The following is a 24,570-nucleotide window of genomic DNA, read 5'->3' as shown; positions in this document are numbered from 1 at the left end:
TTAGAAGAGGTGGTTGATGCACGGATTGCTTAGCTTTTTGACGCGCAAAAGAAAGCCAAAAAGCATGGCAAAAAGCAGGAGAAAAACACTGACTTCCCGGGATATTTGGGTCGTCAGTCGACTTTTGACAAGGCAAAGAAACCGAAGAAGCGTGTTCGATTTGAAGCAGTACCTAGTTCTTCTTCTTCTTCTTCATCTGACAGTTCTTCTAGCTCTTCAGATTCGAGCGAAGAAGACAGAAAAGGTAAAAAGCGAAGCAAGAAACAAAGCTTCGGAAAAGGCAAAGAAGGCTACATCTCGCCCAGAGACTGACAGTTCTACTGAGGACTCGTCTACAGACAGCTCAGATTCCGATGACGGAAACTTTTATGCGAACAAGAAGAATTTTTACAAAGCTAACCAGTATGACTTTCTCGAAGATAAAAGCAAGAAAGTCCGAGAGTTTAAGGAAGGTGGCCATTCGATCAAGTTTGATACTTTTTCAGGATTCTTAGATGCTTCGAAGGCTGTCTTTTATACAGCAGTTTGACATTGCTTTCGCGGGAGGACGCTATTCAGAGCACTCCAAGATTCGGAGAGCTACCTCTTACCTTAAGGGGAATGCTCGTACTTGGTGGTCCACGCTTCTTTTAAACAAGAGTGCGCCAGTTAAATGGCTGAAATTTAAAAAGCTTTTTATTTCTTCTTGGTTGACGCAAGAATATGAATGAGAAGTACGAGCTGCTTGGAACCATCTTCGGATGACCAAGAAAGATACAATCAATGCTTACTGTGAAAGATTTTGGAGCTCTTTTCTACCTGCCTCTTCATTCAAGAAGATCTCGTTTAGAGAACAGATTGAGCGGTTTACCTTGGGTCTACCTACTATAGAGATCCGAGATCACTGCTTGGAACAGAAGTCAGCTTCTATTCAGGAGTTGATGAGTCATGCGAAGCGGGGCTTTGCCATTCACTCTGGCAGTCCGACCTACCCCACAGATGAGGCCATGACACAACGAGCCGAAGAGACTTCTAGGAATGAAAGTAGAAAGAAAAAGAGAAACCCAGAGAAAAAGGATGCACGACCCAAGCTTACTCCTGAGGAAAGAGCTCGCTTCATCAAAGAGAGGAAGTGCTTTGGATGCAGGGAACATGGACATATCTCCGCGAAGTGCCTAAAAAGGCACAGAAAGAACCGAATGATGAAGACGACGACAGGCTTGAGAGTTTGAGAGCAGCCGAGGAACGTGGCAGAAAAGGCAGATAGAAAGTAGAACTGGTACCACATGGTGTGGGACCTGCACCGAATCTAATGAATGAAAGTACAAACTTTGCTGCTTTTGGGGCAAAGTGAAGGATCAGGAAGCTCTTTTGAAGGAGCCAAGGCCAGCTTCCTTTCACTTGGAATTGGCGGCTCGATTTGGAATTACGCTCGACAGACTGACGCCACAGGCGGAGGTAGTTCGACTGGCACTCGGATGGGATGTTGCCATTACACCAAGCATTGGCAAACTTCGTTTGCAATGACAGGGGTGTTTAGGGCACGCGAGGGACGTTCTACTTAGGATCCCTTGGTACCACAAGAACTACGCCGTGGTTGACTACCGGGCCGAGAAAGCGACTTTGATAAATGAAGGGCTTAGAGATTGTACTTGATGAACTTCAGTTTCTTACTCATTCTTTTGGGAGAGAACTGAACGATGGATAAAGGTTGAATATGTTTTGACTTGATCAAAAGAACGCCAAGATTTTTCTCCACACTCATGTCGATTGCTTTTCAGAGGGCCTGAAGATCAAACCATTGATCTGATACCTGGAAGCACGCCACTGAACCGGCCACCTTACCGTGTGAGCCGAGTACAAAATGAAAAGATTATGAACCCAGTGAAAGACCTCTTGGAGAAGGGTCTTGTCCAGCATAGTACTTCACCGTATTGCTCTGCACTATTGTTGGATTTGAAGAAAGACGGATCTTGGAGAATGTGTATCGATTATAGCGCTCTCAACGAAATCACCATCAAGAACAGATTTCCGATTCCTAGGATCGATGATATACTCGACAGGTTACAGGGATCCTCGTGCTTTAGCAGGATTGACTTGAAGAGTGGATATCATCAGATCTGAATCGCGTCGGGAGACGTCTACAAGACAGCCTTTCGGACGACTTTTGGGTTATTTGAGTTTTTGGTGATGCCTTTTGGCTTAACCAATGCTCCTGCGACATTTAACCGGATGATGGACATGATTTTTCAAGAGTACAGGCTATTTGTTGGCACTTTCTTTGATGATATCATTGTTTTCTCCAAGAATGAAGCAGACCACAGAGATCATATGCTTCAGAGATACACTTTTTGGGGACACTTTGTCTCAGTAACAGGAGTGCAAATGGATACGGCCAAGATAGACACTATCTGTGATTGGCCCGATTTGAAGAATGTCCATGAAGTTGAAAGCTTCTTGGGACTGTGTTCGTACTACAGACGGTTCATACGAAAGTTTGCAGAGGTTGCTTCCCCTTTGCATATCTTGACACAGAAAGGAGTACCTTTTTCGTGGGGATCCACAGAGGTGACTACCTTTCAGACATTGAAAGAGAAATTGACTACAGAACCAGATTTGACTTTACCGGACTTGCAGAAGTCATTTGAAGTATTTTGTGATGCTTATGGTCGTAGTCTGGGTGCGGTCTTGATGCAAGAAGGCCATGTCATTTCTTACGAGAGCCGATTGTTCTCTAGGCCAGAGATGACAGCACAGATTTATGAGAAAGAGCTTTTGGTGGTTATCCATGCTCTTACTCAGTGGCGGCATTACCTACTCTGAGCGGATTTTACTGTTTTTACAGACCATCAGAGTTTGCACTACTACTTGCCACAGAAGCAGCTTTTGGAAAAGCAGATGTGGTGGGCGAACATCTTGTCACAATTTCACTTCCAAATTGTCCATGTGTAGGGATAGAAGAATGTGGTGGCAGATGCTTTGTCTCGGAAGCCGTTGGTTCTGGCTATTTCCGCGATACATCATAGGAGCTTCGAGGATATGGTCGATCAGTATGCCACACGGATAGATTTTGCAGATATTTTCACACGGATACGGGATGGGGAGACAGTAGTTGGATACTCCCTTCGGGAAGGCTACTTGATGAGAAAGACTATGTTGTGTGTTACACAACCGTTGACGGAAAAGGTTATGACTGAATGCGAGTGTCCACCTTTTACGAGTCACCGCGGCATTGCTACCACCATGAAGGGGGTAGAGAGATACTTCTTTGGGTCGAGACTCAAAAAGGATGTGGAAGAGTTTGTGCGCAGTGTGCTATAGAAGGTCAAGTTTGACAGGCATACGGCACAGGAATTGTTACAGCCTTTACCCATACCTACCCGCCTCTTGTAAAATATTGAAATGGATTTCATTCATGATCTCCCGATAACACAGAATGATCACGATGATTTTCTGATCACATGGCATGTCTGAGACGATTGTCTCCGACAGAGACACCAGATTTATGAGTTTGTTTTGGAAGGCAATTTGGGAGAACATTGGCACGCGGTTGCAGTTCTCGTCATCGTTCCACTTGTAGACTGACAGGCAATTTGAGATTGCCAATTCAATGGTTTTAGATTTTTTGAAGTCTTGTATCTCGGATGAGAAGACTCAATGGGAGAAGAACTTAATTTTGGTGGAATTAGCCTACAATAACAAGATACACTCTTCGACGGGGAAGACGCCATTTGAGATTGTTGAAGGTGCTGCGAAGGTTCCATCCTTCCTGAGCACGAAAGATTAGATATTTGAAGCGGATGAATATTCGCGAGATTTGAATACGGCTTCTGCCAAGTTTCGCGAGACTTTGCAGAAGTCTCAAGAACGACTGAAAAAGCCAGCGGATCGCCATCGTCGCGACTTGAAACTGAAGGAGGATGATTGGGTGCTCTTACGGTTTATGGCTTTTGTCGGTTTTGCAGGCGTAATCGCGGTCGATTACAATGCTTTCAAGAGGGGGGTATGTCACAAAGTGATGACATGGCCACGGACAGCAGAAACCCTAAAATTCCTTCAAACCCTAATTTTTGCAAATCTCAGCTTTTTGCTATGATTTGGGAGAAAGAGAGAGAAAAAGAGAACTTGCTTTTTACTGACGCTCATTGAGAGAGAGAGAGAATCTACTTTTGCTTTCAAGCTTTTGGGGCTCTGCTTTTGGGCATCCCTTGTAATCTTTAAATTAGTGGTGAGGCCCTCACTTCTCAGAGCATCTGGTGTAGCAGGGCTACAGTGTCACTTCATAGGACAGGCAGTTGGACAGTTAGCTACAATTGGTCTGGTTCACACTGGACGCACCCTTTGGGCTGGGAGTGACACGTGGCAAGGTACCTACGGTGGTCTAGTGGACATCGTGGCCAGGTCACCACCACCACTCAGTTTAGAGATACACTTAGCTGGGTGGACATTTATGGGCCGTTGGTGGCTCTTATGGTTGTACATATGAGTAGTTGTTTTGGGCAGTTCTATGATCTTGTACGTAGTCGTCTAGAGTGAGTCTTACACAGAGCACTGCTTCACCATCCCTGCACATCTGAGCCTCGACACCCCATTTGTACCTGTGAGTCCTGGGCTGGAGCTGAGTGTGCTGGCACGCCAGAGTCTGTACATGGTTCTTTGAGCTAGTCGAGTCCACATGTTCTGGTCCACTGTTGTATCTCTGTTGTTATCCATTGTTTCTGTGTTTCATTCTAATTGAGAGAGTTTCCATTAATTTGAGTGAGATTGTCACGCACATTGCATTGAGGGGCACCCACATTGTAGAGAGCACGACACATTATCCGCGCTACAGGTGCTCTCATTTTGGCGATCATGCTAAGGACCTCAACTGAAGTCTCACTCTGTTGAGTAGCTGGTTTCTTCGCTTCGCCTGTGCAGCCTGATCCAGTTTCACCCATTGACAGCTCAACCTAGCTGGTCTAGTCTCTTGACAGCTTAACCTAGCTGGTCTAGTCTTTCTCCTTGTTGGTCTGGTCTTCTCTCGCCCTGGTCCACCCAGTGGTAGTCTTGGTCTGGTTCTTCTCGTCCCTGGTCTAGTCCTTCCTCGTCGTGGTCCAGGCCAGGTGGTCTAGTCACTCGCCCTGGTCTAGTAGAGTCCATACCAATGTTCAGCCAAGTGAAGGTTGTCTTGCCCAAGTGAAGGTCTTCTTGCCCAAAGCTTGGTGGGGTTGACGGTTACTGCATGACACATACAAGGAGGTCTTTGGAGCGTCAAAGTGCACTACTGAGTCCTCTGAAGTACTACCACAGACGGCGTCAACCCTTGGGTGCCTAGTAGAAGCATATTAACCCCATCACCCATACCTACTCATACTGCTACCTCCATTCCTTCGACCAGCTCTACATCCTCCAGGTCACCTTCTCCGGTAAGGCTCTCCCCCATTTTGTTACAGCAAGCTAGTGAGCAACAGACTCAGGAGCAAGAGGCCATGGAGGAACTCACAAGTGTTCTGGCAAAGGTGAACATCAAGTTCCCTACCTTTAAAGGTCTCTCCGCAGAAGATGCAGACGACCATGCTCGGAGGTTTGTCTCTCTTTGCGGAGGTCGTGGCCTCAACAGAAAAGACGCATACCTGGTGCTCTTCCCTTCCACCTTGGATGGTCTTGCAGATAAATGGTACAGTCAGTTTGCTGAAAACCACTTTACTACTTGGACCATGTTAAGACAGCAGTTATGTGAAGCTTTCCGACCAGGGGATTATCAAGAGAAGATTCTAGATGAGTTGGCCAACCTGTTGCTCCAGCCCAAGGAGACATTTGCAGAGCTCATGACCAGAACAAAGTCCCTGGTCGCCAAGCTGCCTCAGCAACCAGGGGAATTCATGGTGAAGAAGTGGGTAGAGAAGGCTCTGCCTAAGACTTCTCAACAAAAGCTCAGAGAAAGTCTCCGTCCTGAAGTCAGTCTGGAGGATTTTGTTGCTACTGCTACCCCTGTACTCATGGACAGTCCATCAAACCCCTTGACTTCTTTAAGAAGGGAACTGGAAGCCCTAATGTTACAGCGGGCCCTTCACGAAGAGAGATCCTTCTCTCTCAGACAGGAGAAGCCTCCACATCAAGAGGCTTATGATCAACTTAAAAGAGAGTTAGAAGAGCTCAGGTCTCAGCAGGAGACTAAGGTGTAGTTCATGCCGCTCTCCAGGACACCCTCCACAGGACTGTCCCCTTCGCTCTTATTGCCACTTCTGCGAAAAATCGGGTCATGAAGATAAGGATTGCTACTATATAAAGGGATTGCACAAAATACAGCAAAGTCTTGGTCCTACTCTCCAACAGGGATTAGCACCAGTATCAAACATGGTTTCCCACTACAGCCATCCCAACTACATGCCACCTTTGCTCAATACCCCTGGTGTCCAAGGTATGTCAAGTACTTTCCCGACTCAAAGTTTTTATAATGCTAATGCCACCTCAAATCCTCAGAGCTTCTACACTTCAGCCTCCAACTCCATGTAGCAACCACCTCGTCCCCCGTTTCGTCCTTCCAATCGGCCCATACTTTGCTACAGATGCGGAGAATATGGGCATTATCAGAGCAAGTGTCCTTTACCTGAGGGGTCCCCTCCTTGTCGTCATTGCCCTGATTCGAAGAATCACTACAGTAAGGATTGTCCCACGCAAAGGGCATCCACGTCTTCAAGCTCGACTCAGAACCAGCAAGAATTCACCTTCCCGAAGATAAACTTGATTACTGTGAACACCATGCCTCAACCATCACGTGCTACTCATGTGGTTAAGCCACTGCAAGTGGAGGAGCTTGCTGGTGTCCTTACTCGGGCACAAAGAGCAGCTCTTGGTCTCAGTCTGCCCACATGTCCACCTCGCCAGTCCCCACTTCCTCAAGCTGGTCTATTTGACCCAAAGGACGAGTCCTTCAAAATTGCCCAGAGCAAACCAACTTCCCTGTTATCTGACATTGATGGAGCCTTCTTGGAAGCAGTGGCTGACTTGGAACAGATTAAGGTCCCAAAGGGAGCCCAGTTCGAAGGCGCCAAGCGCACAGCAGAAGCCATCTTGAAAAATACTTTGCAGCAGGTGTCACTATACGACATGCTAAGGCTCGACGCAACACTTAGAAGTGACACCCTGTCAGTCATTCAGTCTCTGTACCCGGGGGCTAGGCCTAGTGGCGGGCACCTCCCTGTACAGACCTCAGAGTCTTATTTGATTTCCTATCCATCTGCTCCCCTCACCGATTATAAAAGTCCTCGCCTCACTGTATCTATTCTTGGGCACCAGCTATCCGGCGTTATCGTTGATGGAGGATCTGGAATCAATTTGATGCCCGAATTCACTATGATGGCCTTAGGTTTAAAGCCTACCCGACCTGCTCCTTTCACTGTTACATTGGCCGATCAGAGAATAGTCTACCCAGTGGGCATAGTCGACAAGGTGCCTCTGAAGGTACAAGATTTCACTTTTAACTTGGATTTTGTGGTAGTTAATCTTCCCCAGGTAGAGGGAGGTTATCCCTTGCTGATTGGTAGGCCATGGTTGCGACATACGAAAGCACTTCACGACTGGGGAACCGACGCCATGTGGATACATACTCCTGGCTCTCCAATGCAACAAATTCGTCTCGAAGGAGGTATGGATCCCGTCGTTCAGCATAGCTCTTTGTCAGTAGAATCCAACCCTGACTTGGAGCAGCCGGTCCCTCCTGAAGACTTACTGCAGTGGTTAGAAGCCACCTCTTCGATGCCATGCTATGTAGTCTCTCTTCAACCTTTGCCAACAGATTCACCCTCTCCCCTTGATCCTACATCTAAAGCTACACCTGAAGCCAGTAATCCCAGTTAGCCAAGTGAGCCAGAACCAAGTGGACCGGTCTCTGGTGCCCATCCTTCAGAGGGTCCCTTGATGGAAACCGTCGGCCTGGGTGAGCCTATAACCCCACCATAGAAGGGGAAAAAAGTCTCCCTTGCAAGAGTTGGCCAACACCCTAGATCCTTCCTTAGCCTCTACTCCATCTGACTCTCCACCCATGTCGGAGCACTTTGAGGTATCTGAGGATTTACCATTTGCAGAGCTTCCATCAGGATGGTTGCAAGAAGAGTATGCTGATTTCAACATTGATAAGACGCCAGCTCATAATGTCCAAAAGCTAACAGAGGCGGCACGGTCTTCTCCCCCTGACGCAGCCTCGCCCACTGCGCCGCCTGACCCAATCAGAGAGGTCAACCTAGGCGGCCCTGACAACCATCAACCCATCTTATTAACCACTTGGTTATGGGATCACCCCGCTCTTCTCGACCTGGTAATCTCTTTCGTGCGCTCTTTCAAGGATGTGTTTGCCTGGTCTTACCACGATTTGGAAGGAATCCCAACAGAGCTAGGAGTCCACACAATTCCTCTGGTTGAGGGGGCTAAGCCGGTAAGAGACGGGCTTACAAACTGAATCCCAAGTATGCGGAAGCAGTCAAAATCGAGTTAGAAAAAATGCAAGAAGCAGGTATTATTGTACCAGTAGAGCACTCAGAATGGTTGTCCCCTATGGTTATTGCCCCAAAGCAGCAGTCCAACAAAATTCGAGTTTGCGTCGACTACCGGGCTCTGAATAAGGTCACAATCCCGGATGGATTTCCGATACCTTTCACTGAGAGAGTCCTCGAAGATGTCGTTGGCCATGTACTGTATAGTTTTATGGACGGGTTCAGCGGCTACAATCCGTTAGGAATACATCCTGACGACCAAATCAAAACAGCTTGTGTGACTCCCTGGGGTATTTTCATCTACACTAGAATGTCTTTTGGGTTTAAAAATGCACCCCCTTCTTTCAATCGCATAGTATATCTCATCTTTTGTCCTCTGCTTACTGATCACCTTCGCATTTTCATGGACGACTTTTCCACCTTCTCGGGTGCTCAATGTTCGACCCCAGTAGAAAATCTAAAGGAGCATCTTGCTCAGCTCTCTGCAGTCTTCCTCAGGTGCAGAGAGGCACGTTTGAAGCTCAATCCGAACAAGTGTCATTTTTTGGTCACAGAGGGCACACTGTTGGGCCGTCTGCTCAAGGTTTAGCACCTGACCCAGAGAAGATAGTGGCCATCTTGAAGTTACCTCCTCCCATAAATCCCAAAGGTGTTCAGAGCTTTGTGGGCCACACCGGCTATCATCGCAAGTTTATACGTATGTATGCACAGGTGGCTCAACCATTGACCCGGCTCACTAGTGCTGCTGTGCCCTTCCAGTGGTCAACACCCGAGGCCGAAGCATTTGCATACCTCAAAAAACGCCTCACTGAAGCGCCTATTCTAGTTGCCCCGGATTGGGCCCTACCTTTTCATGTGCATACAGATGCCAGTCTGCTGGCTGTGGGTGCTGTGCTGACTCAGCCTAGCAAAGAGTTCCAATTGGATTGCCCTGTACATTATGCAAGTCGCCTGCTCACCAAAGCAGAGCGCAACTATAGCAGCACAGAGAGGGAAGGTTTTGGCTATAGTGTATGCTCTACAAAAATTTCGTCACTATTTGCTAGGGGTCCACTTCATTATTATTACTGATCACCATGCCTTGCGCTATCTGCTTAATAAGCCACAGGTAGCAGGTCGAGTATGGCGATGGCTCCTCCTATTCCAAGAGTTTGACTTTGAACTGGTACTCCGTCCTGGTAAGCATCATGTAATGGCTGACCACCTCTCTCGCATTCACACAGGTGAAGAAGCTATCGGGATTGCGGATGACTTTCCAGATAGCAGTCTTTTTAAAATCGATACAACACCGGAATGGTACGGCGAGGTCCTACATTTTCTATCTACTGGGCTCTACCCAGAGAAGGCATCTCCACTGCAGAAGAGGAGATTGCTGTTGAAGTCGAGGCCTTTCACTCTGATTGGGGGCCAGCTCTACAAATCGGGACCAGATGGTGTTTTGAAGCGTTGTGTCTCGCCTCATGAGGTGCAGCATATTCTGGAGGATGCCCACAATGGTCCCACTGGTGGCCATTACGCTGGTCACATCACTGCCCAGAAGATTCTACAGAGTGGTCTATGGTGGCCCTACGTTTTTAAGGATGCAATAGCATATTCTAAGGTTTGTGATGTGTGCCAGCGCTATGGGCCGAAGCCAAGTAAGCAATCCAACCGTCCTCTGCAGGTTTCAATGGCGTGGCTACCTTTTGAGAGATGGGGCTTGGACTTTGTGGGTCCAATATATCCCCCGGCTCAACCAGGTAATCGCAAATATCTGCTAGTGGCTACAGACTATGCAACAAAGTGGGCAGAGGTATTGGCGACAGTAGATTGCACTGGCAATACAGTAGCCAAATTTTTATATGAAAATATTTTATGCAGATTTGGATGTCCCTTAGAGATCACCAGTGATAGGGGCAGTCATTTTGTCAATGACATGATCTCAAATTTTCTGGCCAAGTACAAGATTTTTCATCGCAAGTCGTGCTCTTATTACCCTAGAGCCAATGGGCAAGCAGAGAGCACCAACAAGGTTCTGATCGCCCTACTGCAGAAAGCATGTCATCTCCATCCAGCATCGTGGGCTCCGGCTGTGCACGGCACTCTTTGGGCATACCGCACATCTTTCAAAGCAACAACGAATCAAACGCCTTTTCAACTCGCTTTCGGTTTGGAAGCCATAACTCCATTTGAGTTCAACTCTGGGTGGGCAGTCTGCGTGCAAGTTGGGGCATGGAATCTGCTTCTATATCCCGTCTCACCTTATTGGATGAAAGCCGCAGTTTGGCTTCACATGCTCTGCAAGCGGAGCAACTTCGTCGCAAAGCGTGGCATGATCGCCACCTCAGAAAGCCGAATATAACGCAAGGCACACTGGTGCTACTCTATCAGGCAAAATATTTGAAAAAAGCAAAGAAGCTGGTTCCGGCTTGGCAAGGGCTCTTCGTGGTGGAAGAGATTTTACCACAGGGAGTAGTTCAGTTAGTCACTCTAGAAGGCGTTCCCTTGCCACTGGTAAACGGATCAAGGATTAAATGCTATCACTCGCCCTAATTATATACACATTTACTGATGATAGATATCCCAACACCATATGATTATTCCCTCCTCTCAGTTCGGTATTTTCTCCTGGCTTACCATTTTCCCCTCTTCTCAAATCTTCCTCATGACAGCTCTTATCATTCAAAACTCCCCTTGTTTCAATGCATGCATCAGTACTGTTGTTCTGTCTCTGTCTCTGCTCCCCTCTGTAATTTCCGAGGTTCAAGTTTCATCTAATAGATCTTTTGATTATTGGATATTGTTCGACGATTAAACCAGCTCAACTGCATCTCTCTTTTCCGTCTGCATCTCTCTTTTCCGACTCAAATTTTTACACGCACTATATCACCATCAAATCTCTCTCTTTGCCTTCTGGGACTATCCCTTGTAAAAGACTCAAATTGATTCGGTACTGATGTTTTCCTCCTGTCAATTGGAGCCCGTTCTGGTTAATAAACCCCATAGCCGAAAAAGATAAGGCCTAAATCGTTATTCTCTATATCTGACAACATTTCCCCCGCACTGTTCTTGCTTACTTGCTTACTGAGCCTTGTCATCTCTAAACCTGCCCCACATTCTCTCCTCCTACAGAGTTCCCATCCTGAACATGCTTGAATGCGTCTTTTTGCCATGTCTCAGGTTTTATATCCCCTATCAATGCCTCGTAGACATCCACATGGAGCTCTTCTTTCGATGAATTGGCACTTCTTACAGCAAATTGGGATTCTCAAACCGTGCTGCCCACCAATTTCCTTATATTTTCAATAAACCTCCTCTCATAAGTGCTTTTTGTCGAATTAAGTGCTTTTTGTCGATGACATAAGTGCTTTTTGTCGAATGTGGCTGCCCCCTCACCATTCACCACTAATATCCCTACCCCCTCCCCCTACCTACCCTCCCCTTATTGCTCGCCCCTACCTACCCTCTTGCTCCCCCTCGCCCCTACCCTATCCCACCCCCTCCCTCGCCCCTACCTACCCTCTCACATCCCTCGCCCCTACCCTCCCTTACCCCCTCGTCCCTACCCTCTCACTCCCCCTCCCTCGCCCCTACCTACCCTCTCACACCCCTCGCCCCTACCCTCCCTTACCCCCTCGCCCCTACCCTATCCCACCCCCTCCCTTGCCCCTACCTACCCTCTCACACCCCCTCGCCCCTACCCTCTCCTTACCCCCTTGCCCCTACCCTCCCTTACCCCCTCACCCCTAACCTCTCCTCACCCCCTCGCCCCTACCTACCCTCTCCACACCCCATCGCCCCTACCCTCCCTTACTCCCTTGCCCCTACCCTACCCAACCCCCTCGCCTCTACCCTCTCCCAACACCCTCGGACCTTCCTACCTTCTCATACCCCAAACCCTCGCGCCCTACCCCTCATATTTTGGTTCTCGCCACTACCCTCCGCCTGCATCCATCCTCCTGCTCAACGTTTTTTGAAAGTGCAACCTACTAGAGTATTACAAAATCATCGCTTTTTGAAAAAAAAAACTGCAGCCTACTGTGTAATTAGGCTTTTCAAGTACTGCTTTTCAGAGTTCAGCATTGGGAGTTCCAGTACAGCGCTGCATCTTGTATTGGGAGTTCCAGAGTTCCTGCACACTACCAAACCAAGTAGCTATACGATGGCTGGTACAAGCAAACAAGCTAGGAAGAAGAAAGCTCTCTCTCCAGAGAGGCTGACTGAGGCATCCCAAAGTTCTACAGAGGAAGAGGATGTGGATACATCCAGCCATGGCCTCACCGATGTGTCCTCCACTCATCACAGTGATGAAAACTACAAGGAGTCCAACTCAAGCTCTGCTTTCGACTCAGAGTCTTCTAGCAACGAGGAAGAGGAAGAGGAAGAGGATGAAGAAGAAGAAGCTGTAAAAAACCAAAAGAAGAGGAAAGCCATCAATTAGGTATTGAGTCATCAAATTCCTCGGCCTGCTTCTGCCAAGATTTAAACCAAGTTCACACTGAACTTCCATCTGCAGCAGCCTCATCTGTCTCTTAGAGAAGTCTTATCCAAAGACCAACTACACAAGCTAGGTCTGTCAGCATTAGCGGACACCGAGCTGCCTTCGGATATTCCCATGGATATGGTGCATGCACTCCTCAAGTTTTTTCCCAAAGTCAGAGGACACCCTCTGACTGCTACACGAATAGGTAACGCTTTGGGGATGACAACCTTTCCTGCAGTAAAACCGGCTACGCTTACCTATTCACAACTTTCGAAAGATGCGACAATCAAGGCATGCAAAGAGCTACTCAGTACGAATCATGCTGACTATGCAAGGAATAAACAGCTCGGGGCTATTTTCAAGTATTACTTTTTGGTTAGAGATCCTAAAGTCAGCAAGGGTAAGTCGAAGGGCAAAGCCAGATGTGACGTGCCTACTATATTCTCGCACTGCGAAGGCCTATACTGCCTCATCCACACCATCCCGTGTGGCTTTCATCAAATTTTATTTACCTCTCTACAGTCGCGGGCAAAAAGATTCAGAGCTCAGGTGCAATCTGTGGAATCTAGCTTTCAATGCTTCGCAGCTCCGATGTTGGCCTAGGTCATTAATATACCTGTTAGTCCTATGGATGTGGATGCGGCGATACAGCGTAAAAGCTCTAAGGGAAAAGAGAAAGATATTGAACAGAAAATGGATCTATCTGAAAAGCCAAAGAAAAAGAGAGCAAAGGTAGTAAAGGACACAATAGAATCTTTAGTATCCCTGCCAGTTTCGGAAAGCCAACAGCTTCGAGTGAAGCAGCCAGTTCGACGTTCCTCGCATACGGTCACTACTGATATGATGGTAAGTTCAGGTGGTCCAGATCACACTATGCATGTCACAGCTGTGGCTTCTATAGTGTGTGTTCCTCTCTCTACTGCTGCTATTTTTACCCCTGCCACAGTGACTAGCTCCCACGTCCCAGTGGCAGTTGCTTCTTCTCCTATGCCTAGTCCTGCGGCAACCACTCCTACCATCTCTACTTCGACAGAGAGGCATGCGCCTAGTCCACCGCGAGCAGTGCCACTTGTCACACCAATCCCACCAGCTGTACCACTCTCCAACTCTCTTCATCGTGACACTGTTACAGAACCTTCCACAGGGTCGGACTCTACATCATTTTTTCGGCTATCTTAGGATATATTGCAGGAGTCTCGGCAAGCCATTGCCACCATTGAGCTGGGAGCAAAGCGTTTAGCAGCCACACACCAGCGTCACGCAGCTACTTACGCAGCTATGGAGGGAGCTCTGAAGGTTGCTGAAAGCGCCATCGCTGATAGGGATGCCACTATTTTCGCACTCCAACAGGCCCTGAAGTTAAAGTCTCAAGTGATTAGTGACCTTCAGAATCAACTACAAGGATTAAAAGAATTGCTGTTACATGAAAATCAGGCAACGCAGCCTACAATGATGGGTATGGGATATGGGTGGACTAGAGCAGGTACACCAGTGCAGCATGCAGCAATGGGTCCTTCTCAGCAGTTTATGGGACTCTACTCACAAACTCCAGTTCCCATTCAGTACTACAATCAACAACAACAACAGTATCCTCCTCCTCAGGGGTTTCAGTCTTCACCATTGCCTCAGATGCAAAATATGACTTGTTGTGATGGAGTTGGTAGAACACATCGCCATGGCTGTGTTACTCGACGTCCTCAATACACTACAGGACAGGTGCTACCATCTGCCCAGTAGCAGGTAGCTCGTCATTTCACACTTACTGAGAGGAGAGCTCACATACAGCAAGGCCCCACAATCGATTTGATGGCTCCACCTCCAGAGGCTGATACTTCGGATGCAGCAGTGGCCACCACTCTATCTCTTGGATGACAGATTAAGGAGCTCACCATTGTACATACTAGTAGTTTTCTTTCACAGTTTCAGTCTTCCTTTCACCGAGACGGTGAGCGGTCTTGTGGCGAGCAACCTGTAGCAGGGCTACAGTGTCACTTCACAGGACACGCAGTTGGACAGTTAGCTACAGTTGGTCTGGTTCACACTGGACGGACCCTTTGGGCTGTGAGTGACACGTGGTAGGGTACCTACGGTGGTCTAGTGGACATCGTGGCCAGGTCACCACCACCACTCAGTTTAGAGATAGACTTAGCTGGCTGGACATTTATGGGCCGTTGGTGGCGCTTATGGTTGTACCTATGAGTAGTTGTTTTGGGCAGTTCTATGATCTTGTACGTAGTCGTCTAGAGTGAGTCTTACATAGAGCACTGCTTCACCATCCCTGCACATCTGAGCCTTGACACCCCATTTGTACCTGTGAGTCCTCGACTGGAGCTGAGTGTGCTGCCACGCCAGAGTCTGTACATGGTTCTTTGAGCTAGTTGAGTCCACATGTTCTGGTCCACTGTTGTGTCTTTGTTGTTATGCATTGTTTCTGTGTTTCATTCTGTCTGAGAGAGTTTCCATTCGTTTGAGTGAGATTGTCACGCACATTGCACTGAGGGGCACCCACATTGTAGAGAGCACGACACATTATCCGCGCTACATCTGGACGCAGAGTCTAAGAGTGAAACCCTAGCTACTCTCTTGTACTTTGATCTCTGTTTCATTCTGTTTGAGAGAGTTTCCATTCGTTTGAGTGAGATTGTCACGCACATTGCACTGAGGGGCACCCACATTGTAGAGGGCACGACACATTATCCGCGCTACATCTGGACGCAGAGTCTGAGAGTGAAACCCTAGCCACTCTCTTGTACTTTGATCTGATTAATATAAAAAGAAATACCGAAAGGGGCGCGAGTCTTTGGGGCCAATATCTCTAGGCACGGAAGTCCGCCGGGCCAGTGCAAATCTATTGTGATCTGTGAAATGTTTGAAGTGGTTATTTGGTGCTGTTGTGATTGATTCTTGACTTGGAGTGTCCAAGTCTGTTACAGATGCATAAGCTATTGATCACATGGGATGCTCGCAATTTGCGCTAACATGCTGACGTGGCAGACAATACGGATTTTTGCGTTTTACGCTAAAGACATGGCAGTTGTATGGATCTCCGCAAAACGCGTTGGCTGCTTTTGAGGCTAGATGATTTTAGAGTTTGATGCTTTTCATGTAACTGCTTTTGAGAGGCCAAGGGTCTTTAAATATGAGCCAAGGGCTCATTCTCTAGCATGCTCTTGGGAGAAGGTGCAGAGGATGGAGTACCGGCATTGTACTAAGTTCAAGCCATATAAAGAACTACCGAAAGGGGCGCCAACGTTTGGGGCCAGCGCTCTCTTGGGGTGGAACTCTACCACTTGTCGTCTTGTGTGTCGTTCATCTCTTTCAATTCAGTTGTTATTTGAAGTGCTTAAAGTTGTTCAGTCTGTTCTTTTCTAATGGCACATGGTGCCCGTCCCCGTGACAAAAGGCAGAGTGTAGAGAAAATGGCAAGGCTACAAAGGCATTTGGAGCGAGTCATTGAGTTTCCCTTATCGTCGATGGATCCTGCAAGAGGTCTATTCATGGAATATATTCCTAAGGAAAGATGTATTTCATGGACTCTAATTGCGTACCTGGTAGTGCAAGGTTTGTTGACGTGCTTGTGCTGAATAGCCAACAACCTTAGAGATCATTGGGCCTGAGCACGTGGTGGACATGATTGCGGATTATTCGGGAACAACTAGGACATCGAGGGCTATTGTTGATAGCATCATGTCTTTGTCCATCACCTTCTCCTTTTTTATGGCTCGTTTCCAAACAACCTTCCAAAAGACATAGGGGCCTTATTGTGGATTGCACCTATCATTGAGGAGGCCAATCATTTAGTCTCCTTTGTGTACTTGCCGGTAAATGGGCAATGACCATAGAGATTATTGGGCCGGAGTATATGGTACCAAAGTCAAGGAGGCTCTTACCTTCCTTAAATTTTAAAGCTCAGCAATTCTCATTTGCTACTTTCGTATGCTTTTCTTTAGATGTACCTTCCACAGTTTGAAAAGGCTGAAAAATTGAGAGGAAATAAGAAGCTTTTACGAGCCGACGCCCAAGTTGGGTATGGCAATTTCTTCTCGAAAACCCACCAGGGTAATTCAAGGTTTTGGCTGGTGAGGGAAACCAAGTCCCGCAGTCCTTGGGGCCCTATGGGACTCTTGGGCGCTGTCACGCCCCTAAGGAGGTCTGCCAGGGATTCCTTGGATGAACTGACAAGGGTGCAAGTTCTAAAAGATTGACCGTCTCTCCATCCCCAAGGTGGTGTCTAAGGTCTCTTCTCGGGACTGAAATCAGTGACAAAAGCTTCACCTTGTGAGAGTAGGCGTGGGTATTGGCCCGGCCTCCTGGCTCGCTAAAGGAAAAAAAAGAAGCTTTCTTCAAAACTTATTAATGACGCATCTTTTAGATTTACCTACAGGATCATTGGAGCATTCACAATACTTTTCATGTGAGTCTTTTTCGACCTTTTTAACCTTGCAATGTTGCTGATTTAGTATGCAAGTGTATTCATTGATCGCTAGTTTTAAAGTGATTTAACTAACCTGCGTCAGAGTTCAGATTTGGCCATCCAAAGCGATTAATTTGACCTTTTAGGACTTCCCTTCATTGGTGGAAGGTTGTAAAAAGACAGGATTGTTTGGAGAATTTACGATCTTCTAGGCTTAGATCTAAACCTTGACCTTAATCTTGTAACTAGGCAATTTTCCAAGAGCTATAAGCAGGGGTTGTCCCTTGTTTATTCTTTTTGTTTGGTGATACGTTTTGTAAGATGCCTATGTTGTCATTGCACCCCTTTAGGTGTAAAGAACTGTATTGCACTTTGCTAATAGTGAAATACTCTCATTTGCCAAGTTCTGTTCTTATTTGAATTGAAAGTTTTTAATGGGTCAAACACAAACGAATCTGGAGTCAGCTTAATTTTTTAAGCCAAGTAAGTTGAGGTGTGGATGGTCAAACCTACATGATTTTGGAGTTTACTTAATTGTTGAAGTTAAATAAAATCTATGTGATTTGACAATTCAATTCACCTATATGAGATACATGGTATTCATCTTGAGTGTAAGTTAATAGTGTGTGACGCAACATTTCATTTGTAAATACCAGGTACATGGTCTTCATCTCGAGCGTTATGCTTTTAGAGATTCGCTGACAGATGCTGTCGTACAAAATTTGATCTCGAATGAGAAGGCACGTGTCTTGATCTCACAATAGGAGAGTCACATAGTTGAAGCCAACCTTTAATTTATCAGTGTCTCTGGAGTGTTTGTCCATGCTATTGCAATCTGAATGTATCTGTTTAGAATTGTCAACTCTTTTATATTGTGCTTCCATTTGTTAGCTGTAAAAGGCAGTTGATTATCTGTAGGCTCCATTACTGGTTCTAATTCTCTGAAGTCACGCATTTATTAGTCTTGGTAGGTGCTTTTATCATGTCTATATTTTATTTTGACTCAGATCAGGATCAAGTGTCAGGAGTACATATCGAAGATTGCTATTTATCAGAAAAGGGTGGCAGTCCAACTACCCAAAAGAATAGTTCTATATGAGATACATGAGCATGGCGATGCTAAAGATGGTTACCACTTCTGTTCTGAAATTAAAGGGGACTTTGACTGCACTCTTCTTGTTTTGACTTCAGAGCACCTTACACTATGTCAGGTGATTTGCTTTAATTGGAGTGTTTCCATGTAAATATGAAGGAAAATTCAATCAGCTGTTTTTTTTTTGCATCCCACAGCGGTCTTTCTACTAGATCATTAAGCAGAGAAATGATTAGAGATGTTTATTTATGTCTGCAAAAGGCCTAAGACACCTATGAGACCAGAAAAATTACATCTTTGTCATATGATTCAAATGTCTAGTACAAAATACTGGGGCAAAAAAGGCTAAAAATGTAAACGAACAAGTGAATAACTAGAGCCAGCTTGTAGCATATCTTCCAAAGCCCGATCTACAAAGTAGGCTGTCACTATGGATCCCATCCATAAACTCTCTCATAGGGAAGGCCCGTACAAAGGCAGGTGACATATTTCTTCAAGAGCAACACCCCTCAGCAGGACGGGACTCCTCACTTTTCAATACATGGGACTCTCCTGGATGGAGCTATAGAGATTAGTAGATCTCGACGTCCTCATCCCTATAGCAGATCATATTTACGATCGTGGCATCCAAGCCATTATTAAGAGGCATAGGGTAGCCCCTACGAGGTTGTTTACAGGGGAGGAGATTGACCCCTTTCCCTATTTCAAATTATATCTTGGTCAAGCACTGCATTTTGCCTATGACGCTGAAGGCATCACTCTTGATACCTACAGGATTTATTTTGACTGTTTTCTAGCCTTCGGAGCCTCATAGTGCTCCATGTTTTGTATCCCTTTCTTTTTGCGGGTTTTCCTCGCTTTGAGGTTTCTCACTTGTAAATTAATCAAAGCAGATTTACAAAAAAATAAAGTGTGTAACTCTAGCAAGAAAAGCCCAACCAATCTCTTACTCAACACTCAGGACAAAGGCCCAAAAATCTCTCTGAAGAGAGATTGAAATTGCCACCGTACAGCGTACCTCATAATACACTGGGCCTCAACATATGTAATGCTCCTCTTTCTTTAGCTCTAAGTTGCATACCTTGCATTTCCACTGCTCTGGAGGTACCAAAGTATATCTACTTGTCTCGATTTGCAGCTGCTCGGAGGAGGTGTAAAGTTGTCCTATGGCACCTCGAAGCACGTGCAAGGTGTGTGATTCCATGTATCTCAGTCGTATAATAAACTGATCCTCAGTAACGTGAAGAAGATACTTTGTGTAAAAGCCATTTTCTTCTGGAATTCCCGAGGAGGAGTGATCCATGTCCTCTCTATGTTAATCTACATAAGATCGTGTTTGATAGTCGTGTTGATCTCTCTAAACGTGCGAATGCAAGCAATGGTGCGTCCAAGTTTTACAGATAGGTAAACAATCTGTTTATGGTAAAGCCTATGCAACTGAAACCACACATCTGTGCATATTAACATCTAGAGTCTTGAATGGCTAGCTATCGAAATGACTCGAGGACCAGAGTCACACAACCAAGGTCCAATCTAGCATAATGATGATGTGAAAGCTCCCACAAGCTAGGTATGTAAGATACTAATCTAGTAAGTGGTGTAGCGACCTTATGTGACATTGTGACCTTACATCGAATCATCCTAGAGATGAGTGACTAGTGGTCTCTACATAGCTCTCCACTCGTCATACTACCGGCGAGATTGGTTACGATGGTATCGACTAGGTCCCCAAATATGTCGTCCTAACAATAGTGTGGATGTCATTAAAGTATTAAACAACCGTAGCTTAGGCGGGGGTCTTGAACTCATCATACTACCGACGAGATTGGTTACGATGGTATCGAGTAGGTCCCCAAATATGTCGTCCTAACAATAGTGTGGATGTCACCAAGGTATTAAACAACTGTAGCTTAGGCGGGGCTCTTGAAATTTCACCAATGGGCACATTTGCTCCAAGCCCTTATGGATGAATATCCTCGTGATAGTCTCGAAGCGGCTGCCTCTCATAGAGAAAGAGGGTACTATAAAATTGACTCCCAGATTTGGGTGGAGTACTCTACCGCTTCCTCGCCTTACATAAATACTGGTGTTGATGCCCTCACCCATTGTGTTATGGTATTAAATATCATATCTTTGATCTAGTGGAGGTTCATAAACAAATCTCTATCTTGTGCATTGAAACCGGCCTGTGGGGTGGTAGGCTTTGGCTTTCACCCAAAATTCTTTACTTTACTTTAGACACACACACTTTATCTAACTGTGGGAAACCTCAACGAGAGGAAAACCCACCAAAAAGATGTACAAGGAAAGGAACACAATAGTGTTCCACTATACAAAATATCTAAAAGCATTCATAAGAAAGCTGATGTATCTCTGCCGTGATATCACCAACTTCTAAGGCGAACCGCAAAGACTGCCGAAGGGAAATCTTGAAGAAAGGTAGGGGATCTATATGAATGCGATGAAACATATAACCATTACGCTGTCGCCACAGGCTCCAGTACGCCCAAAACCTGACCCACATGAAGAAGGATGCAAAGCACCGCAACGCCGGTGAGAAGATACCAAAAACCCAAAACCGCTTATGGAAGACCGTCGCTGGAAAACGTAGCCGCATACACGCAGATACCCGGCGAAGGAAGTCACGAATGACACAGCAATCCCACAAGAGGTGACAAACATCCTCCTCGGCAGATAAGCAACGGACACATGATGAAGGGCGGATACGGTGCATCCTAAGAAAGGTACCCACTCGGAGCACACCAAGTAAACACCGCCAAAGAAACAAACACTCTTTCAACGGCAACTTCCTTTCCCATATTGCAGATATAATCCTGCGCCACCAAATATCTGATTTATGCATGTGCCAAACAGCGTTGCAATGATCAGCAATCCATGGAGGAGGTAGAAGAAGAGCATATGCCCGGGCGGCAGAAATATCTGGAAATGGCATTTCCCCAACCTTCCAATCAGACATACGATCACCATCAGCCAAAGGTGAAACGGGCAAGAAACCTGTCAACATTTCCTATAAATTCTCTCCAAAACTGGCGATAATGCATGCCCAATCCAAAGCGGCGAGCGGCAAAGGGAAACTCGAAAGTGAAACCAGCTGAATCCACCACATCCTCAACCACTCGAATGCCACGGCAAGGGAGGAAATATGCCTGGCGAGGCGAGCGGTCGACAAAAGTAAGAGAAAAAGCCCGACTCCAATGAAGGCTCTCCGCACGAAGTGAGTTTCCTTCCCTCCGAGCATTCCATGAGAGATGAATCGTAACCTGTTTCCAAGCAGAGAGCAAGGTGGAAGAAAGTGGGCATCCAGGAATATGACCATCCATCTTACCAAATAGTGCCTCCCACATGGATGATTGCCAGTGACCAAATGAGGATGTAACCACATGCTGACTCAAGTGTGCAAACATAAGAGTCCAAGGCTGAGATTGTTGCACAAGTGTAGGCAAAAGCATAGCCTTCCTAGCAATTACATGCCTACGCAGGTCCAGAATATTCAAACTACCACGACGCCTTGGTGTACAAAGTTTTGCCATCGATATCAGGCGCAAACCTTTTTTGTGAGCACGCGTTCGCCACAAATGAGACAGAATGGCCGACATGAGAGAGTCAAGACAGTGACGGGGCCAATGCAACAGTGGCAAAAAGAACTGAACATATGCCATGAGGATACTCTGAACTATTCACAGGCGAACATGTAACGGCCAGGTAGAAAGCTTCCAGTAATGTAATTTAACATTCAAGCGATTCATAACCCAATCCACTGCCTAGTGATTACATTTGGAGGAACAATCTCTCCTGGCCACAACAGAGCATGCCAATCACAAGAACAAAGCGGCAGAAGCTTTGATTTACAGAAATTGACTTTAAGACCAGCCGCAATCGCAAACAATTCCAAAGTGTTCATAATCTCTTGAACATTGTTTTGCTGATTGCGAGGCATAAACAATGAGTCATCTGCATAAGCCTGCCCAATAAAAGTATGACCCGATGGTAGCTGCAAACCATGAAGACGCTGCGCAGAGGTCAAGTGATCAAGATACATCAACAAAGGATGAGAGGCAATTGCATACAACAAAGCACTAATAGGGCAACCTTGCCTAACCGAACAGCCAAGCGGCCATGATTCTGTCAATTCCCCGTCCAGGATTCCCGAAGACGTACTACAATCATATAAGAAATAAACCACATTGGCCAACTTAGGACCAAATCCTAGACATCTCATTGTGGCAGCAACGAAGTTCCAGTGGGGACAGTGTCAAAGGCCTTTTCAATATCAACTTGCATGACCAGCACATCTTGTTGCGTATACTTAGCATACTCCATGCCAATCATAAGATTGGCCAAATTGTCCATGATTTGACGACGAGGAATGAAACCATACTGAGCCTAATGAAGTCCTGTAAACAAATAATCTTTGATGCGGTGGACCAACATCTTAGCCAAAAGCTTGTATATCATTGGCATCAAAGTTATGGGCCGCCAATGAGAGAACTGCTCGCAAAGCGCTTGCTTGGGCAACAACTTAAGTAAGCCCTCCTTCCATGAAATTGGTAGATCCCGTTTTTCCCATGCCACATTTATCATGAAGATCAGGGGTTGTTTAAGAGAATCCCAAAAAGAGAGGAAAAATTCCACAGTAAGTCCGTTTCAACCAGGAGATCTCCACCGGCCCAATGGAAGCAAGGCACCATGCAATTCGGAGACAGAGAAAGGATCCTTAAGGCATTGTGCCTCCTGCAAAGACAGGATTGGACGAACATAAGAAAGCAACAATTCACGCGCTCGACATGCTGTCGAAGAAGGCTGGGATGGAGCAGCAAACACCTTACGATAATGCGAAACCATAACGTTCGCAAGTTCCCACTTCGAAGAAGTCCAAGCACCTGAGGGAAGCATAACCCGTTTAATCGATTGCGTGACTCTTGAATGATGCAAATGCTTAAAAAATTTCTTCGAAGCACAACCTTTGTCCATAAAAGCCTGTTGACGTGCACGCGTCTGCCTCTTAGCAAGCTTCCTCTTATCATTCTGTTGAATACATACTTTAGCTTCACATAACTCCGTCATTTCAGAGTCAGACAAGGGGCGGAAATCAGCCAACTGTTGTAAACGTTGACTAGCCTGTTTCGCATCAATGACATTCTCCCAAATACTCTGCATATGCTGCATACCATAGTCAGAAATCACACTTTACACTCTCATGACAAAACGATACCAGGCACATCCAAATCCATATGCATTTGAGCCAACAGCGGAGAAATAATCTCACACACACACACACACACAGAAATGAAATGTAATAATCACACACACACACACACACACACACACACAGAAATGAAATGTTATATTAACGTCTTCAAAAGGAGAGAGAGAGAGAGAGAGAGAGAGAGAGAGAGAGAGAGAGAGAGAGAGAGAGAGAGAGAAATGAAATGAAATGTTATATTAATGTCTTCAAAAGGCCATAGTGACCTATGAGACCAGAAAGTTACAAGGTTCTGGATTTGATACAAAGTCAGAGTAACAAAATAAACTAACAACAGTACAAAAGAAAGATATATACTATGGGATCCTAGATTGGTCGATATGAGCTAAGCAAAAATGGGCGGCTTGTTGGGATAGCTGAATCACAAAAGATCTAGCATCGGTCGTTGGTGAATCTCATCAATTTCCTCCATGGTTAGTAGTCTGACCGGGCATCGTGCATGCCTGGCCAGCGTGCTCCGAATCTTCTGACGTAGCCTCCGTCAATGCTGTGTAGTCCTTCGCAGTTGTGGGCGCCTGGATTTCCCCAGTTCAATCGCATCGCTCGGTCGATCAGTGTGCCTCTGGTGTGAGACGAGAGGGAGCTCTGCTGTGGGAGTGGCTCTGCGGCAATCCCGTGTCTGCTCTGAAGAAGTCTGTGATCCGTCTTTGAGACTGGCTAGCCTCGCCATTCATTAGGCTGTCTCTGTGTCTGCGCAGCTTGAGCAAGAACAAACCCAGGCATCTCTGATCTTCGTATCCCATTACTCTTGAGAGTGGTCCAAAACCCTCTCTGAACAAGCAATGGAAGCGGCCTCGTAACTCATAGTAGACGGGGCAGCGGCATGTATAATGCAGCTCTGTCTCAGGTTCCATGTCACACAAGGGG

The 24,570-nt window shown here is 46.2% G+C and overlaps 1 protein-coding gene across 9 annotated transcripts in view; it reads left to right on the top strand.

Moving 5' to 3' along the window:
* The window catches only part of LOC147440523 (uncharacterized), a 106,211-nt gene that overhangs the window by 54,923 nt on the left and 26,718 nt on the right, over positions 1-24,570 (top strand). For 7 of the 9 annotated variants that reach the window (XM_086530243.1, XM_086530238.1, XM_086530244.1 and 4 more), the window contains 2 exons: positions 17,983-18,066; positions 18,334-18,537. In XM_086530243.1, the coding sequence (XP_086386369.1) occupies positions 17,983-18,066; positions 18,334-18,537 (288 nt within the window). The remainder of the gene's footprint in view (positions 1-17,982; positions 18,067-18,333; positions 18,538-24,570) is intronic. The other 2 variants (XM_086530240.1, XM_086530241.1) reach the window with 2 other exon arrangements.

This window comes from Adiantum capillus-veneris, chromosome 15 (assembly GCF_014529385.1).
Source record: "Adiantum capillus-veneris isolate H3 chromosome 15, ASM1452938v2, whole genome shotgun sequence".
In the NCBI taxonomy this organism is placed as follows: domain Eukaryota; kingdom Viridiplantae; phylum Streptophyta; class Polypodiopsida; order Polypodiales; family Pteridaceae; genus Adiantum; species Adiantum capillus-veneris.
The sequence above is the reverse complement of the archived record's forward strand: the minus strand, read 5'-3'. Positions and strand labels throughout refer to the sequence as shown.